At 42.8% G+C, this 19,836-nt stretch overlaps 1 protein-coding gene across 1 annotated transcript in view; it reads left to right on the plus strand.

Moving 5' to 3' along the window:
• Positions 1-15,939: 15,939 nt before the first annotated feature.
• Positions 15,940-19,836, plus strand: part of LOC115376252 (neural-cadherin) — a 376,719-nt gene continuing 372,822 nt past the window's right edge. Inside the window, exon 1 of the mRNA XM_030075748.1 lies at positions 15,940-17,002. Coding sequence (XP_029931608.1) covers positions 15,940-17,002 — 1,063 coding nt within the window. The remainder of the gene's footprint in view (positions 17,003-19,836) is intronic.

A 19,836-nucleotide genomic window follows, 5' to 3' on the forward strand; every position in this document is an offset into this window, starting at 1 on the left:
AATGTCACTTTAAGTATGTTAGCCTTTACACTGACATTTAGTTGTGCAGAAACATTCCTTGTGCCATTTTAGAAGGGGCTTGGATATTGGAGGACAAATGTGGGTGAGAGCTGGTAGGTCATCAAATGAGCTCCGCCCATCACAGATGATTGATTGATGTGGGCGGTGACGCCTCGAGCTGGATCCTCCACACCTGATCTCCACACTGACAACTGTACGACATCCTAACCTCAGTGAACCTATACAGCTCTGACACTGAAGATTTGATTAGGCTTACACCACTTTCATAGCATCACCTTTCAGCCGTGTCACCGTCAGTGAGTTTGCGGACAGTTTGCAAAGACTGACTTCAAGATTTTCTGAAGAGCTAGAGGAGTAGAGCTCCAGCATCAAACTGTGAAGCCTGCAACGAAACACATCGAGACCGAAAACACACATACACCATGCAGCTGTGAGTGTTTCTTCTGGGTGGCCTCAGGTTGGGTCCATTCTCCAAGTCGAACATCTGAACCAAGACCCTCAAAGAGCGACAGCGGTTCTCCCACACAGGTTCTGTGGGTTCTCCTCTGGCTGTCGCCACGGCAACAAGTTCCACCGAGTCTGCCTCAACAGGCTCCATCATCAGACAGCCATCATCACTGATACCCTTGCTTAAATTGGCTTTAGTTGCCCCCTATTGTGTTTTCATTCATTTTGATTTCACTGACCTCCACACTGATTGACTGATTGATTCATTAATTCATTCATTCATTGTGTCAGCAATAACCTTAGCTCAATTCCCTCATTCAACCCTTCATTAATTTCCCCATTTGTTCAGTCACTCCTGCATTATTTCTTCTTCATTATTTCTACACACACACACACGTACACTCATCTATGTATATACAGTATTTATGTATGTATAGATAGATAGATAGATCCCATATCCCATTTTTATCACATTAGTTACTTTGGAAGTTCAATATTCCCATCTACAGCAAGTTGTCTGTGAGTTTTCTTCATTGAGGGATGATGTAATCACTATCTTTATTCAAAGACCTCATTGTGCCTTTAATAATTAACTAATTTATTGCTAAGTTGTTGTTTTGTGCATTCATTTAAAGCAGAGATAGAGATCCCTGTAATGGTGAGTCAACAATGTTCAGGTCTCTCACTGATTAATTTGGTTCATCATAATTTACTCCTGTTGAATGTGGTGCCTAAATTATAAACAAGTGCAAAATCTTAAGTTAGTGGTGATCACACAACACCCCACTCAAACAGGTCTTGTTGGTCGCAATTGTACTGCCCAAAGGTGTTTTAAAGATAGTGTCAAGTGTATAATCTTAAGTATCTCTGACAAAACTGTAGCTATTATTAGAGAAAGGCTGATCAGTGACTCTCACAAACAGAAGCAGGAGGCTGCTGTCAGTCACAGGAGTGAGGTTTTTTTTTTCATTATAGACTTTAAATAAAAAAAATGTCTTTTTAAAAGTTGTAGTTCATTTATAGTTCATTACTGATAGCATTATATATCACAGCACTAACATTAATTAAGATTGCAGTAGGTATTGTTAGCTTTTGCCACCTGGTTACACTCACTGCTCCTCATCCAAATTTCTAAGAAGATGGTGACTCCATGCCTGTTTCTCTTATCGTCTTTGATACAACTTTTGATACCAAATTTGCTTTTCTAATCTTCAGGCCACAGCCAGTGCTGCTGTCAAAATTAAACTGTGAGGTTTATAATAAAAGCTAAATGTTACAGGGTGAAAATAGACCTTCATAGGGCACATTCCCTCTGTTGCAGTACCAAATTATATTTTTCATGGCTTTGTTTGGATACTACTCCAGAGCTCTCTTACTCTTGACAGAAACGAATCAGCACAACCTACCAATCAGCAAACAACTGACACAAAGCTCAACAGTCACAATGTGAACTGTTCTGTCCCTGCTGAGCACACTGAATCAAAGGTTACTCATCCTGCAGCCTGGTGCTGCTTATTGCCTCAGGCAAACAAGGAATACATTTCTGTTAATAAAGTGGACACCACTCGGTTTGTATTGAAGTGTTGTGGCTTCAGACTCATGACTATGTCTCTATACAGGATATCTGAAGGTGATTTTAATTGAAAAGGGCCAACGTCGCACCAGAAGGGGATGTAACTAAAGTTTTACAAAACTGCTTTCTGTTGTTGAATCATCTTGAATGCAATCTGGTATGATGTGTGTATAGATGCTGACATAAAAACATAAAAGAAACATAAAAAAAAAACACATAAAAAGGAAGAAGATCAGTGTGTCCCAACTTACTTGAGTATATCTTCATTTCGTTTTTTTATTTCATGTTGTGTGATGTAAACAGTGTTGATCATTGGCAAAATTATGAGTTTGAGCCAGGATGAGTGGGATTTTCTTAAAACACAATGTATAGACTCATACAAAAATAATCCTTCTCAATCATCATTGAGCCACTAGAAGTGTGTGTTGGTGTGTGTGTGTGTGTGTGTGTGTGTCTGCAGAGACCCTGCCCTCTACCTCCCTCTGATTTTCTTGTTTTGCTGAGCTTGGAAATATGAAAATAGTGGACACAAAAAAATATAACAAGGTGAAACGCCAGTTCCATCACCATCCTAGGAAACAAAAACTTGCTGCAACAAATCCTATTCTTTCTGCCTTTAAAGAGTAACAACTTGAAAAATAGATCTCCATCCAACCCATTTTCATCTTCCCATAAAGCAGCAGAGACACAACCTCTTGAACGTCACTAGACAATGCATTTGTAAATTGCACATTCTTTTCTTCCTATATATAGCGAAAGGGGAGCACATCAAAGTAAATGCATGTCTGGTCCCCCTTCAGAGTAAAATGAAGAAATAAGAAAAAAAAAACATGTTTGTCTGCAACTGAAGAAAACATCTCACTGCAAAACGGTGGAATAATAACTTAACTCCAAATATAACCATCAATCAGTCTCTCTTCATCAAAGACACTGCACTCTGAAAACGTTTGAACCTACTTCACAAAATAAAGTGGCTGGATAACCCTTTCCATAAAATTAGTCTTTCAACAGCCCAAAAAAAGTACATATAAATATATATATATATATATATATATACAAATATACATAATAGGCCAAGCAGACACAACTACATCTCCTTGCTCTCCCGTGAAAACCCAGTATCTTTGATTAATTTTTCTTCTCTTACTCTTCCTCTCTTACTCATATTGATGCTTTGTATGGCTCTTCAGCTGGCCATGAATCTGAAAATGAGCTATGTTTTTGGAACTTATGAAAAACAGATTTTTAAGGGATGCAAAGTATTCATTGTTGCGGCGCTGACAGCTGTATGGAGGGGAGAGACTCTGAGAGGCTTTGTACAAGCACTTCAGTCAGGAGCCCAAACATCAAGCTTCACTGAGTAGCTACAGTTGACCTTGACCTGACAGCCCTCCCTCGGTGTGTGTGTGTGTGTGTGTGTGTGTGTGTGTGTGTGTGTGGGATAGAGACAGAGAGAGAGAGAGAGAGACAAAGCTGGAAAAAAAAGAACCTCTTACTCAGAAACACACACATCCACACACACAAGCCCAGCATGTGAGTGTGACAGCTCACACACACTCATGCTTCCATATATTTGTCATTCAGACATAATCCCCAAACCCTTTCCAAAGCGACAGGTCATTGCCTTTCCCAGCTCATGCTCAAAGTAACTAACACTGACATTTCATTTAAATAAATGTCTGTGTTGCTCTTTTAAAACTGGCTGCTCTAACACAGAAGTCAATGTACATATATACAGTTTAGATATGGGCCAGAGTAGCCGACCACTCAGCCCGCTTGCTGAGTTCCCTCTTTCTATTCTTTGTCCTCCCTTTTTTTGCCGCTGACATTCACGCAGTGTACGGGTAACACAGTGACTCAGTGGGTGGTGCTGTTGCCTCTCAGCAAGAAGGTCCTGGGTTCAAATCCTGACCCCGGTTTGTTTGCGAGTGAAGATTGCATGGTCTCGCTGTGTTTGTGTAGGGTTCTGCACAAACTAGGTGCTCTTGTTTCCACCCGCTGTCCAAAGACGTGCAGGTCAGGCGAACTGGAGACATGAGAGTGTGATTGTCTGTCTGTCTTAGACAACAGATGGATGCATAGATTCACGTACAACATCAGCCAATATATATACAACAATGTCTCGAATGACAGTCAGCCCCATTGGGAAGCAGAGGCCTGGATGTCATTGTGTTGATCAGTCAGTCAGCACTTGGTCCATATGGCATATCTCCAAATCTATTTGTTGATAACATTCATGCTGCGGGACGAAACATGTAAATTTGGTGTCCCCATGACCTTTCCTCTAGGTGAAAATGTCAGTATTGCAGTGGGTTATCTCCAAATCTATCTCGTGGATTGTTGTGCAATTTTGTGACAACATTCACGTTGCGTAGAACATGATATCTGTCAATAGCAGCGACCTTTCCTATGACCTTTCCTCTAGCGCCCTGGAAACCCGGCAACTTCGGTCACCCCCGTTAACATCACTGTAGCGCCACCAGCAGGCCTGATGGGACGTCTGTGTGACTGCTGGAAGTGTTTCTTGCAACATGGAGCAAGACGATACAGGTGATACTGGAAGCTGAGGATGTGGTTACTACTGTATTTGTACTTTGATTTTTTTCTTTTACTGTTAGACTATTAGACAAAAATAGTGTCATTTACTTTTCTATTTGTGCATTTCTTCCAGTATTGGACTGTTATAGAAGTAGTCACTGTATATCCTAGTTTAATATTTGTACAGTACACAACACTTTGAGTTAATCTCATGTTTTGGAGCATTAGTGTGTCCAGCCTCATCAAAGTAGATTTCATTATTGTAATAATAGAGCCACATCTCTTCCGGTTTTGTGTCTTGACAGTGTGATTGATGTAAATCAGAGCACACGCAGTACAGTTTTGAGTTTTGGACATGGATTGTTTTGAGACATAAAGTCAGACCTTGCCTCTCTGTAACTGTATCTCCAGATACAGTAGCTTTAGGAAAAGTAAAATCCAGAATATCAAAGGGAGTGCAGACTGTTTAAAGTTCATATATAACAAACTTTATAAAAGGAATATAAAAAAGCACTGGCGTGTTATCCCCACATGTGCAGGGTTTGTTCTTTGCGTTGAGCTGTGGGGCTTTAGATGTTTGAGCTTTGCATTTTAGCAGCGTTTTGGCTCTTAAGGTCAGATTTGGGCACGTCACTTTGACTCTGCGTGAAGAGCTTTGCACATTGAAACTGGGCCAAAGCAATCATAAAAATTAATAAATAAATAAACTGTGAAGAGGAAAGACGTTTGTGAGAAAGAGAGTGCACAAAATTAATTTATGCCAAAGGAAAAATAAAAGCCCTATTTTCCTGGCTTCATTGACCTTGATGTTTCCCGTCTTGCTGGAGTCGATCCCTCTCAGCAGCAGAGAGTGCAGGCTGTTTAAAAGAGCCAGTCATATCAGCATGTCCTGTAATGAGACTGGATATCCTGATTACAGCCTGGACAGTGTGTGTGTGGGTGTGGGAGTGTGTATTTGTGTGGGGGGGTATGTGTGTGTGTGTATTTCTGCTTTGAGAAGCTGAATTGTTAGGCTTTAGGTAAAAAGCCAAAAGTAATGCGAGTGTGCTAAACTGGGTAACAGACAAGGGGCAAAATGTGACTGTGTGACAGTGTGTGTGTGTGTGTGTGTGTGTGTGTGCGTGCACGCGTGTGTTTTAGCGGAGTTGCTTATTAGACTTTTCTACAGGGGTTACAAATTTGAGTGTGTGCATTTGCATATCTGTTGGAGTGTGTGTGTTTGTGTGTGTGTGTGTGTGTGTGTGTGTGTGTGTGTATGTGGTGTATGTGTGTATGTTTGAGAAGTTGGGTTGTTAGTCTTTATGTAAAAAAGTCATAGTAATGTATGTGTGTGCAAAGCTGGGTAGCAATGACAGGGGTTAAAGTGTGTGTGTGTGTGTGTGTGCGTGTGCAAGTGTGCTTTCCTATGTCTGTGTGCATATACATATTTATATACATACATTCAGATATATATATTTATATATACATGAGAAGTTGGGTTGTTGGGTTGTTAGTCTTTATGTAAAAAGTCAAAGTAATGCATGTGCATGCAAAACTGGGTAGCAATGACGGGTGTGTGCGTGTGTGTGTGTGTGTGTGTGTGTGTGTGTGCATGTGTGTGTGTGTGTGTGTGTGTATTTGTGCTTTGGGAAGCTGAATTGTTAGGCTTTAGGTAAAAAGCCAAAAGTAATGTGTGTGTGTGCTAAACTGGGTAACAGACAAGGGGCAAAATGTGACACTGTGTGTTTGTGTGTGTATGTGTGTGTGTGTGTGTGTGTGTGTCAGATCGCGGAGCAGAGACTCGGGGCAGAGCGTACCGTGACAAGGCTCATTAAGAGGGAATCTCTCCACTGTTCTGCCTGTCGACATCACCACCGCCAGACTTCTCTAATTACGCTCTCTAAGTGCTGTTTCGTGCAAGCAATCACCCCGCCGCTCTTTGCATATGCAAATATGACAGACCTGATCATTAGCTTTTATATCTCACACACTCTAATTGTTATTGTAAAAACTGCCGCATGGAGCCAAGGGCAAACGCATTCATATCTCGCTCGCTTTCCCTCCGTCTTTTCCCCCCTTTTCTCCCTCGCTCTATCACCGGCTGTCGTCTCTCATCGCAATACATTTTTATGAGGTTTTCTGGCTCCAAACAAGGCACGCGGCTGAATGTCACGGTGGCATAATCGGCTAACAAACGCTCTTGCCTGACATTGTTTCATCAGCGTGGAGGGGGAGAAAATAATGGAGGAGCACTTCCTGGCGAGGGCTAATTGGCCGAATGGAGCCACTTAGGCGGAACAACAGACCCAGCACGGCAACGGCGACGACGACGATGATGATGATGATGATGATGACGATGGTCGCAAAGAAACAACTTGCGAAGTCACTGGCCCAAAAATATCCCTGTGTCATCGAGGTGCCCCTAATCAACAGTAATGCTTTGTGGTCTTCAGCAAAAAAAAAAAAAAAAAAAAAAAAAGTTTTGTTAGTGACGGAGTGAGAAATGATGCGAGCGCTCAAGTTTCAAGGACTCTGACATGCACCTGAAGTACTCGCCAGCCAGCTCGTCCTTCAGCTTCAAACACCTTCAAATGCAGCTTTTGCTTTTTTTTTTTTTTTTTTTTTTTTCTTAGCAGCGCATCCTCCTGAGTGAAAGTGAAGTTTCAGGTAAAAGACGAAAATGTTCACAGGGAGCTTTACATCACTCTTACTCATTAATATTAATTAGCTAAACTTAAGTGACAAGTGGAATAACTTCACAACTTAAAAGTGAGACGCTCAAGTTGTTTAATTTGGAGGAGACGTGTGCCTGCTGTGACCAAACTAATGAAATCGACTCGGAAAGGGCAGGACTTTTCAAAAAAGCACGCAACATGATCACAGCCTAGTGTGCTCTTGAGTTCTGTCATTGCACTGTGTTGCATTTCGGAGACTGTCCAAAATTAGGTACGCGTCTTTTGAAAACTGGACAAATTACCCCACTGGCCGTTTGTACAGCAATTTATTACGACCTATAGTTACATTTAAAAGTAGAGCGACCTCTAGTGGTCCTGTAAATGACAACACTGTGCTAATAAGGGAGCAACTTCCACTCAGCTGACCCGAGTTCAAATCCAAGCTACAGCTTATGTTCACTAGCTAATATTAGTTCATTAAAATTAGCTATCTAACGTTAGTGAGTGTTTCGTGACCTTAATCCCGACATTTTCCTAACCTTAACCATTACAACAAACCTTCCCCAATAACCTTTTCTTAAACTTTAAACCTTTATATATCCTTTATGTTGGATGGATGTTCAGCAATAAATCCACTAGATGGCAGCTCAGAGTCAAAAGTTTTTGAAAAGCACAAACATGGCGACGGTGGAGGAGGTCATAATTACGTACCTGCTTCATATAGGCGAAAGCAGAGGCGGTGTTGTCGATGATGATGGCCTGTAAGGTCATTAAATACATCATGACATGAGGATGGTGAATTCTTTTCTCTAATATTATCAATTTTTTTAAAAATTCTTCCTCGTGTCTTGCTCATGGACTGATCTCCCTTTAACCACTGGCCAGACTGAACCCCATGATGTTGTCTGTATCCGTAAGGTTTCTGAAGACGTGCACAAATTCAAACAAAAGGAACGCAGAGTACGGACAGAAGGCTCTGTCTGTATCTGTTTTTGTATGAGCATTGGGCTTAAATGAGCCTTAAGAGAGGCTCCTGTGGATCGTATGTGCTACTAATTTAGGAAACCCTCCTGTTGGTCCAGCAAGTCCCCCAACCCAGACAATCACAAAGGTCATTTGTTCCAACTCTCTAATACCAGCAACAGGTGAGTTTCCTGAACGAGTTAACCCACCAACTAGTGAGCTAGGGTTAGGGTTAGGATTGGAAAAAATGGTATTAGCAGCTTAATGTTTAAAGAAAAACTGACGATTGCACAGTGAATATTAGCTGGCTGACATTAGCTACCTAAAAGCAAACACTGTCGAGCCTGGAATTGAACCCTGGTCATCCGGGTGGAAGTCATGTTGCTTTACCCGTCTGCAACCCGACCACCTGATGCAGGGCTTTTTGCTCCCTTAACACAGTGTTGTTCTTCACATGACCACTAGAGGTCCCTTCATTTTAAAACATAACTCAAGCTCATCATAACCTGCTTGTACAAACTGTTGGTCACATTAGAGTCGTCCCTGTGGGCTGTTTGGATTGGAGGACTTGTTGGTCTTTTGGGATGTTCCTCTTCATGTTGCATTATCTTTCCTGTATCCTCTTACCTGAATCCAGATTCTTTACAGGGAGCATAACAGTTTCATCATATTTTTCTAGAATGAAGTTTGAAACCCAGTGCTTGAAAAGTGCGGAGGGACCTTCACTTTAACTTTGTTAAAGTACAAACTGGCAAAAGTTCTCAACTCATACCTTTGCTCAAGAAAGATTTTGCAGAAATGTCAACTGTATTTAGTCTATTAAGGGCAAAAAATAGCTGTTTTAATATGTGGTTATTGTATGGCAATAATGCAGATGTAGAAGGTAGGTCAGGTAGCATTAGAAAAAAAGTGTGATTGTTATAGATACTGCAGACAGAGAAACCACAGAGAGCGCATGGGGAGCGACTGTGATCCAGCTATAATGAGGTTCAGTTCACCAGCTTCTGCATCACCAGTCCACCAGTCTAACTACGCCTCTGCTTAATACCCCTGCTGGCTTATTCTCAAATGCACGGCTAGAGGGAATTATCTGTTGGCCCAGCATCCTTGATATATGGGCTGCTTTAATCTTTATTTACACTTTTAGTAGGAAATACACATGATATTACTCTCGTGTTTCAGACGGTGTTAGAGAGCGAGGCAGAGATATTGGGAAATGCAGTGAAGAGGTACTCAGTGCAGCACAAGCAGCATCACACATTCACTAAGGATTGGTTGTAGCTGTGCGCACTTAAGTTATTGAATGGAGGCGGGGGAAAGGTCTATTCACTTTCATGCATTATTGAAAAGAAGTAAAACACAGAATAGGAGCCACAGTGTTTCAACGTACCATCTACTCCTCGAAACGTGAGGACATTGTGTTTGTAATTTGGAGGCTTTATCAGTAATCTGAGCAGTTTGGAGAGGCTGAGTTTTCACATCTCGCCTGTGAACACTGACATGAAGGACAGGCCTTATTGATCGAAATCCCAGAGAAGCCTTCCTTGGAGTGTAGACCGTCAAAACCCTGGAACAGTCTAGAAACTTTTTATGACGGTCAAACTGCAAACGTGAAGCTCTAACTATGACAGCAGCAGCGTAAAGCTCCATTAGATGCTTCATTGTGGTAATCCCGTTGTTTTGAATGGACACTCCGTTCAGGCATGAAGGCAGCCGTCACCGTGCAGCTGTAAAGTTTTGTCGAGATGGATTGCAATACTGAGATATTCGCTGTCAAAGATTTGGCGTCCTGGCTGGGAAAGCTGTCACACACTTTCCATGTTTTTATTTAACGATAAAAGTCTGCTTAAAAACAATGACCACTTGAGCATAAAGCAACTTGCAGACATCATAAATATCGGGATAATTTAACTTGGAAAAAAGAAAGAAAGAAAATATAATCCACAGCACATTTTTCTCTTGTTTCTGTCTTTCTTAATTCCTTGCGGTAGGATGCATAATCAGCACTGACTGATGCAAGTTGAGGTGGGATTTTCACATGAAACACTGCGTTTTTGTTCGCCAAAATCCTTCTTTTACTCCCATAAATGCTTTAGTTAATATGCACCATGTTTGAATACGTTGTTTGGTTATCATTTGATTGATAAACAAAGCGTTTGTCCCACTTTTGATGAGATATACAGAATCTGTCCTCAGAGCTGATATCTATTTATGAATTAATGCAGAAGCACACTGACTCCAGTGAGCCTCATAATGAACAGATCTGACCCTTTTTGACCATTTCATTAAGCGTTTTTGTTCACTGGTCAACTATTTATGCAGATATGCTCGTATTTCTTGCGCCACCATTTAACCCGGCATTCGCTGACCCGCTCCTCAAGTGGGTTTTTACAAGAGAAAGTTTTTTTCTTTTTATCTGTTTTGGCTTTTTTTTTTTTTTTTTTCTTGCTCGCTTATACTCTTTGCTGAAATCTAATAAGACGCATTATTTCAGGGGGAAAAAAAAGTGTTTGTGTCAGTTGAGACATTGTAATTCCAAAAGCACATGTTTCTAAATCTCATTTGCACAAAACAGTGGAATGAACGAACAGGATCTGAAACTGAGACTGTGTGTTTGTTTAGTTCGTTAGAGATAGACAGAAAGCTCCAGGCTGGCATTCTTGGGTGTCCCTATCCGCTATCTCTCATTCTCTCTCTCTCTCTCACACACACACACACACACACACACATGCACATGCACACTCCAACATTATAACCAGCCAATTTACAATCCACTGGATCTCCAATTGTGTTTGCTGCAAAGTCCGATTGGTGCCTCTCCAAAGCTCTATTGAGTGTATTCCCTGTCTCTGTTTTCTTTATCGTTCTATCAAGGTATTTCCCCAGATGGTGAGCCTGTTGCAGGTTGGAGAGGAGAGAGTGTATGTCTGGATAATGAACCCGCACCATCCTTCCCTCCCGCCGCCAAGCATTATAAACTCTATGGAGCGCTGTATCTGTCCGTCCAGCCGCACCCCCCTAATTCCTTCCTCGTCCTGTAACTCGGTTTCTGCAGCGTGCCCAGGCTTGAAGGTGGCTCCTCGTTCTGTGAGGAGTTTGGTTCAGGGGGTTAATATTATTCCAGAGCCCATGATTCACTAATTGAAATGTGGTTGTGCAGTGAGAGAGAGCGAGAGGGTGTGAAAGGGGGAACAAAAAGGCAGATAGGCACAGAATTAACACTGTGTACTGTAGGTTGTTACAACGGGCAGGCGGAGTGATCAATAGCAGTTAGAGGACTGCGCGCCGTGTCAATCTAACAGCTTGTTCTCGATCCACGACGAACAACCCCACATGTGAAAACTGCTAGATTGACTTTCCACTTTGTCGAGATTTGCTGGGTCTGTGTGGATTTGAATGATCCGCGCCGCTGTCTGTCAATTGTCATGATGGTAAATGGAAAATGACAGCTTCAACAGCAACCATTCTCACTTTGCTGCTCATTGTCGAACAGAAGTGCCAAAACTTGGTGACATGGGCAGCCAAGGGATCAAAATATGACAATATTAGTCAGCTGGAACAACGAGGAGAAGTGGATGAAGGGTCCTTAGTAGATTTTTTTGTTTTTTTATGATCAACACTTTTCTTTAAAGAGACATAACAACTTCAAACAGTATGCAACTGTAGAAAAAAATAAAAACAAACTCAAACAATACATTAAGGGATATATGTATCAGCACTAAAAGTATATCAAAATAATAAAATAGGAAAATAATTACATTAATTACATTAATTTAAAAGGGGGAATTATAATAGCAACATTGGGTTTCATGGATTAGTGGGTTTTTTCATATATATATATATATATATATATATATATATATATATATGTACACACACACACACACACATATATATAGCTGTCCAGGTCTGACATAAATTTTTGTTTATGCAAAAATCGATGGACTACTTGTTTCAGTGGAGTCTTCAAAACTAATGAAATCATTTCAAAATTAATATTTTGCATCAGTTTATTGCCTCCTTTTATAAGTAGCCATGTAATAAGTGGGATAATGTACAGCCAGAGAGTCACGTCGGGGTCCTGATCATCTTAAATTAAGTGGCTAAATGCAGCCGATAGAGGCTTCTGCTGCCAAGAATATGTTTCAGGGAGCAGCGCTGAACATTTGTAACTTTAGGGAAATACTAGTGTTGAAAATGGTCACAATGACAGAAAATTAATACCAGCACAAAATTATGGCTAGGGGCTAGGGGGCAGTTTTTCATTTGTTTGAAGAAAATTCAGTTTAGTGGATTTGATACTAAATGAAATGACTTATTATTGTGGACTATACTGACCACATGTAACTATGTTATTATTTTAGACAGGCCTTTTCCAGGCAAAAACACAATTTTCGGAGACCAGACTTGATCAATTCCAGGCAGCCGTGGTTTGAAAAACTACACAGACGAAAAAGAACTTATCACGAATGTTTTACATAGTTTAGCTACTTTACAAGTGGTGCCCTTGTGTACTGAATGCACCACTTGAGTAGACTGCGCCTCTTGCTTTTTGAGCTGCTCTTGTTTGTCACACATTAGAAGCAGACGGGCGCACTTAGACACACACAGACAAAGTGTTTTTGACCCTGGTCTGAATATCGCTCTCCCCCAAATCTGTGCCAAGGCAAAGTGGTCGCTGTATTCAAGCACTGGGCTGTTATTTGATGCAAAATAAATAAAAAAAGTCTCAAAAAGCTCCATGTACCAAGAGTCCAATGGAGTCCAATGGTGATATACAGGGTGTCCATAAAGTCTCTTTACAATTTAACAAATGTATTACAAAAGCAAATGAATAGACAAATCTGTGGAAATTATTACAAAATGAGGGGTAGATATTGAAGTTTTTTTTGGTTTTTTTGCCTCATTTAATACACCTCTACATGGGCACCATTAGTTGCACAAAGCACATCAAGACAGTACTCGATTTCTTGCCATGTTCGCTGTAGCACAGTCTCATCATTGGTGGCAATGGCATCAGTGATCTTTTGCTTCAGGTCGTCGATGTCCAGTGTGATTAAAAACTTTGATAACCACTGAGTACATAGAACAACTCTGATTAACATATATCATTAATTGCTTTTCTAATAGATTTTTTAAATTGTAAAGGGACTTTGTGGACACCCTGTATGTCATGTATGTTCAGTAGTTCTTCATAATGACTGCTTGGACTGCCAAATGGATTGTCTTGCATTTCCTGTGATGTGATCAGATGAGATGGTGTTAGTATTACTGACAAGCACACGGCTGCCGTGCAAGTAAGGAAACGGTTATGGAGGATACTGGATAGGCTTATAGGTTTTATTTCAAAGTAAACAGATTCGCACGCATACACACACACATGCTGACACACACTGATGAGAGGAAGAAATGATTCAGTATGGTGCTTGCTACACTGTCACTCTCACAGTGGGCAATAATACTGCACAGTCATGCTTTACAGCTGACCAAATCTATCTCTCTCTGTGCCTTTGTCTTTTTTCTTTTCTTTTCTTTTCTTTTCTCTCTCTCTCTCTTCTCTCACTGCTTTGAAAAATAGCAAGCCGTGGAGAGTGCTTCATGCGACAAATATGGTGTTTTACCAAAAGTATCACGCATTTAGTCAAGATTTATTTTTCTTAAAATGGGTGAAACAATCTGCCAACGAGATGAGATCGCTTTACTTGTTTTCTGAATTCGACAGTTTTCTTGAATCACATGGTTTTACCCTGATACATGTGGAGTGATATGCCTTATGTGAATATGCTGTGACTTGCCTGAAGAAAACAAGAAAAACAGTTGAAGGTGCATTGGAAGAAAGTGAAATTATTTCACCTCACTGGATGATTTTTCCATGTGAAAATCAAAAAATTCAGTACAAGTGCGCGGCATGTGGCTGAGCCCTCAGAGGCTGCCAGACTCACTACAATAAAAATCACCTTTACCAAGTTCAGCCAAGGCCAAAGTCTGCATTACACCACATTTTTGACTCATTTTAATTTGCTCTGCCTAGAATCATCAGATAAATGCCAGAAATGTAATGTATAATATATTGTCTAATGCTGTAAGTTAGAGCAGGGTAATGCCATCTTCATCCTTATGCCATATTTCTAAATAAGATTCTTCCTTGTGTTAAGTTTTTGGCAACAACCCAATTTAGTTTTGCCCTTTGCCCAAGATCCTCTGAAAGCAGTTAATGGATTTCTGGACATGGAAAATATGTTGTTTTTATTATTAATTTCTAAAATCTTTTAAAAGCCAAACCAGGTTTGCATCTTGATTTAAATGCTATCATTTGCCCCCATGCACCCCCCCCCCCACCCCCCAAAAAATAAAATAAATAAGTCTCAAAAATACAAGAAAAGGAAATATAAAGCAGAAAACACTTTCGCACAGATCCTCAAAACATGCTAATTACATCATCATTATCATCATTATCATTATGTCCATATGTCCATTAACTGGCATAATTTTCCAAGTGAACTCAGTGGAAGAAATGACATGAAACAGTTCTTAAGTTTCTAATGTTTTTTTTTTTTTTTTTTTTTTTTGCTCAGGGGAAATGCCTGAAAAGCCCTTATGGATCCCTGGAGGCCCCCAGACCTCACTTTGGGTTTAAGTGAGATCACTTTAAACAACAGGAAATATTTTTTTAAAAATCCCCCGAAACATACAGAGTGATAAAACACACACACCACAGCCGTTTCTTACAACAGGAGAGGAGGAGAGGGCTGAAAAACACCTTTGCAGGCTCTCTGGGTTCCTGCCTGCAGCTATAAGCCTTTATTTTCTGTTTGACCGCTTGGAGGTGTTTTAAAAACGATTGATTTTTACATTATTTTAATCCAATGGACTGACGCGTTATTGGGAGAGAGGAGTGATGGATTTGGACGTGCAACACTGGACATTGATCAGGAGGAGGGGAGGAGGTCGGGAAGCTCCCTGAGGACTCCCCTCCCACCACACACACTGCTGCAGCCAACAGTGCGTGCTTTATCTCTGTGTGTACGTGTGTGTGTGTGTGTGTGTGTGTGCGCGCGCGCGCGCGCGCGCGTACGAGCACGCACGGGTTGCACATTGACGGTGGAAGTTCCTTTTTGAAGAAAGAATCCGTTCCTGCTGCATTAGCCTACATATGCGCTGATACATGTGCGTAAACCAAGATGGATGGGGTATGAAACGCAGCCCATTGGTGAACCAGAGTTGCAGTGAAAATTGTTTTTTGCAGTACTGACATGTTTGATCAGTTTCCCCTTCGGTGCGTTTAAACCAGAGGACGCCAGTGTGGGACTCTGCATGCAGTTAGCAGCAACTCAAACGCATGACGGATTAAGTGTGAGCCTAGTGTGAGAGGAGATCTGTCGGAAACAGCGCACGGAGGGGAGAGGAAGGGAGGTAGGCGCGCACACGAGCTGGAACCGTTTTTTGCTACGATTGGGACGCGCACAGCCAGACAGAGCGGTGCCGGAGAGGCAGCAGACGGAGGAGAGCAGATGAGGAGGACGCACACCACAAACACACAGAGACAAAGTTCTCCTGCGTCAAGTTGAAGCACGATGCCAGCAAATATCTGCATGTGAATTCAGTGGAAGTTGTTCTTCACAAGGGAAAAGAGGAGAAATACCCCTGAGGAACGACTGCAGCAATGGATCTTTTAATCGTTACAAGCCCGGTGTGGTAGGAGCGCTTCGGTAGCCTACGGGGGAGCCGATGAGACACCCAAGCATGATTTGGATCGTGATTTTACCCATTTTAGTTTCCTGCACACTCGGGAACAGGACAGCGGAGCAGGTGCCGTTTTTCCACGGACATGTGTTTGAGAACTCGGCTCCTGGCTCCCGGGTCAACGGGCTGAGCGTCCCGTTAAAGCGGCTCAACTCGCAGAGGCTGTGCAGTGCCGGGGAGCCCGGCTCGACCGCAGCGCATTTCAAACTTCTGGGCGACGGGAGTGAGAATTTCCGAGTCTTTGCCCACCACAAACGCGGGCATATCTTGTTGAAAACGTTGGGGGTGTTGGACAGGGAGGAGCGGGCTGAATATGCGCTGGGTCTCGGTCTGTGCTGCGGGCAATGCGCGGCACTCGCCCGGGAAGAGGATGGTGACTCTCCAGTCGTCGCCGAGGTTGCGTCCGTCAAGGTGGACGTCCTGGACACTAATGACCACCAGCCCACTTTCCCCGGCGCCGATGTGAAGCTGAGCCTGGATGATGCTACGGCGCTCCGCACGGTGATCTACACGGTTACCGCACAAGACGGCGACAGCGGCAAGAACGCGGAGCTCATCTACTTTGCAGTGCCGAAGAACGGGAGTTTCTACGCGGTGCCCAAAACCGGGGATATCCTTCTGGTGGACTCGATCCTCGGTCTCGAGGGGCCGATTAAGTTTAACGTGTACGCCCGGGACCGCGGGTGGCCGCCTCGCACCAGCCAAAGCATGACCGTGGAGATCAATCCCCGGCAGTGGCCCGCCGCTCTCTCGCCGAACTCTCAGTCGGGAAAACGGAAACCTAAATCCGCAAATAAGGGGACGTCTAGAAGGTCCAGGTCTGTGCTGGAATCCGACAACCCCGTTTTCATCAATGTGTCAGAGGATGCTGGAATCGGATCCGTGGTGATGAACTTGAACCCAGTGAGGTTTCAATCGGCCACGTTTGAGCTGGTGGAGCCCGACGCGGAGAGCTCACCGGTCAGCGTGAGCCGGGACAGCGGGGATATAGTCATATCACGGAGACTGGACCGAGAGACTGACCCGCTAGTGGAGATCACCGTCAAAGTTCAGGATAAAAGAGGTGAGTGAGCGTTGCTCTGTGTGTGTGCGTGCACGCGTGTGTGGCGCGCTTACGCTTAAACGTGTGTGTGTGTGCGAGAGAGAGAGAGAGAGAGAGAGAGAGAGAGAGAGAGAGAGAGAGAGAGGAAATTGAAAATCAAGCTTTGTGCGCGTATTTCTCGTCTCTTGGCTCTGCTCTGCTCACCACAGCATGAAACATTTCAAAGATTTTGTTTTTGTGATTGTAACAAGTATTTCCTGCTCATCGGTTCTATATTTTGGCATATTTTGGTGCAAAACCTCACATTGTATGCCACCCTGAGTTTTTCGAGACATATTTTTCCTGTGCGTAAAGTACGCACGGAGAAGCCGGCTAGACCAGGGGGTTCCCAACCCCCGTTTGGTGTTGAGGTTTCCCAGACAGATCCACATTAGACCATAGACATGCACACACACACACACACACACACACACACACACACACACACACACACACACACACACACATATATATATATACATATATATGTATAGATACAGTGTGTGTGTGTGTGTGTGTGTGTGTGTGTGTATGTAGGCTTGAGAGACCCATTGTGAAAATAATTATGTTGCTAGTCATACCTTTACTGTCACATAAATAACCGTCTAAACCGGAGGTGAAATCGGGGTAGAGTGAAGCCTCGTCCAAAACACTCATCCTTGTTTACTGTTACATTGTGTTAAAACTCTAGGGACTGAAATAATGGTGAATGTATTTCCAGTAAACTAGTCATCGTTTTGCTGGGAACGCCCTTCCCTTGAACCCCTCCCCAGGGCCCCCTGGTGGTCCCCGAACCCCACTTTGGGATATGCTTTACAAGGGCAGAGAGAGTCCAGATCGTGTTTTCTGCTGCCAGGGAGCGCAGATGTCGGGAAGTCAGGAGAGACTCGCAGCGCGTATCAGCTACCCCACCAACAGGTTAATTATCACCTGCGGATACAGAAAAGCGAGGGTGCGCGCGCGCCAGAGAGAGAGAGTGAGAGAGATAGAATGGGAGAGAGAGAGAGAGAGAGAGAGAGAGAGAGAGAGAGAGACGGACGGACAGACTACATGCAGTCACATTCATGCGTACGTGCAGCGAGCAGCAGACTAATTGAGCTTGACAGTGCGCACTGGAAACGAGACTGTAGGCGCTGTAAACCACACTCGGCTGCATCCGCCATAACAAGTCCACTTTTCTGTTTTGTGCAGAATTGAACTTTCACTTGGCAAACCGGCTTGTTTCACTTAAGTTTTGCTTTTGTCATTTACTGTCAAGATACTGGCTATCTACTACCAGCTTATCTATCAATCTGTCTATCTATCCATCCATCCACCTGTCTGTCTGTCTGTCCGTCTTTCTTTTAGGTTAATTGGAAAGACACTAATACACAGCTAGTGCCATAAAGACCAGGTAACTGTGTGACTGGGGGGTTTGAGTCACTCAGTGTGACCTACTGGTGTTGATGATGTGAATTTAGTTTAGTTTAGTTTTAGTTTAGTTTAGTTTGTTTATTTCAGACATGTCCAAAAACAAGACTACTATGCATTAACGAAAAAAAAACAAAAACAAAAAACAAAATGTACACATCTATAGATAGAATTTGCCTGAAGCTGAAAGGAAAGTGAACCTGGCCTTGGCACAGAATGCCAAATCACAGTCCCGGTAATAGCATGTGGACTGGGTGATGTTTCACTATCATGTCCTGCTGCTGAACATCAGTATTGGAAAGAAAAAAAGAAAAGTAATAGCTTCTTAATGCCCGCAGCCCCCCCACTCCCCACCCCCCACCCTTTTAACTTCACTGACAGTATTGCAGCAGCATTTGAAATTAATTTGTAGATCATCGTAGAGCAGACTCTCTAAGAAACGTGACTCAGGTTCAGTGCTGTGTAAATTTAAAAGGTGGCATCCACATGAGTTTGGCATCCATGACATTCTTGGAGAAGTTGGTGGCGAAACCACCCAGGTTTTGTTGATGTGGGTACGTCTCCACACATTCGAAGAGTGTGCACAAATTTAGTTGGCTGACAAAGTCGGTCAGGAGATAACTTTTACCTGCGCTTTGTCAAAAGTAGCTTCACCTGTTTTGACAGGCTGGTTTACAGGCCCTTCACGTCCTGCGCTCTGTCAATCAGTGTCATCCATCAACACACGGCTCTCATTGAAATACATTGGATATTGTCTTTTTTGACGTATGATAAATGCCCGTGTGGACAGTCTCCATGAACAGTTATTACCGGAGTGTTTGTGTGGCAGTCTACTGTGTGCTCTGCTTGATTTGTGGGGAAGTCAGACAGGCAGCCTGTATCTCCCCACCACTGCTAGCACTGAGCAATGAATTACCCAACAACATGTGTTCACTCAGCCTCATAGACATCCATAAATATGCATGGGAACCCAGAGAACACAGTACATGCTCCTCATCCTCTGTGTGCGCTGCACTTCCGCTATCCACAAATATGGATTTCGGCTATGACTTTTGTCACTGGTAGACAATAATGCAATTAAAATGCACCTTAAAGATGCATTTAAGGCGAAACAAGGTGTTTACTGTTAATTTTAAGGGGAGTAAACATTAGGAGATGATGTGCATGGTGACCTGCTCTGCACCGTCTTTGTGCACTGCACTTTCTTTAACCAAAATGTGGACTGCTTGTGTACAGAGCTTAGGAACTGATGTCGCTCTGTAGACAAAAAGTGCACTGCATTGTGGAATTGTGCCACCATTGCCGGAGGGCGGTGCTGTTAGTTTCCATCGAGGTTATAGATGCTGCACGTGTTGGTTTTGCTGCACCGCTCGATGGATTTGTCGACTGAGCAATCATATGGCTTA

This window comes from Myripristis murdjan, chromosome 3, assembly GCF_902150065.1.
Source record: "Myripristis murdjan chromosome 3, fMyrMur1.1, whole genome shotgun sequence".
Taxonomy (NCBI): Eukaryota; Metazoa; Chordata; class Actinopteri; order Holocentriformes; family Holocentridae; genus Myripristis; species Myripristis murdjan.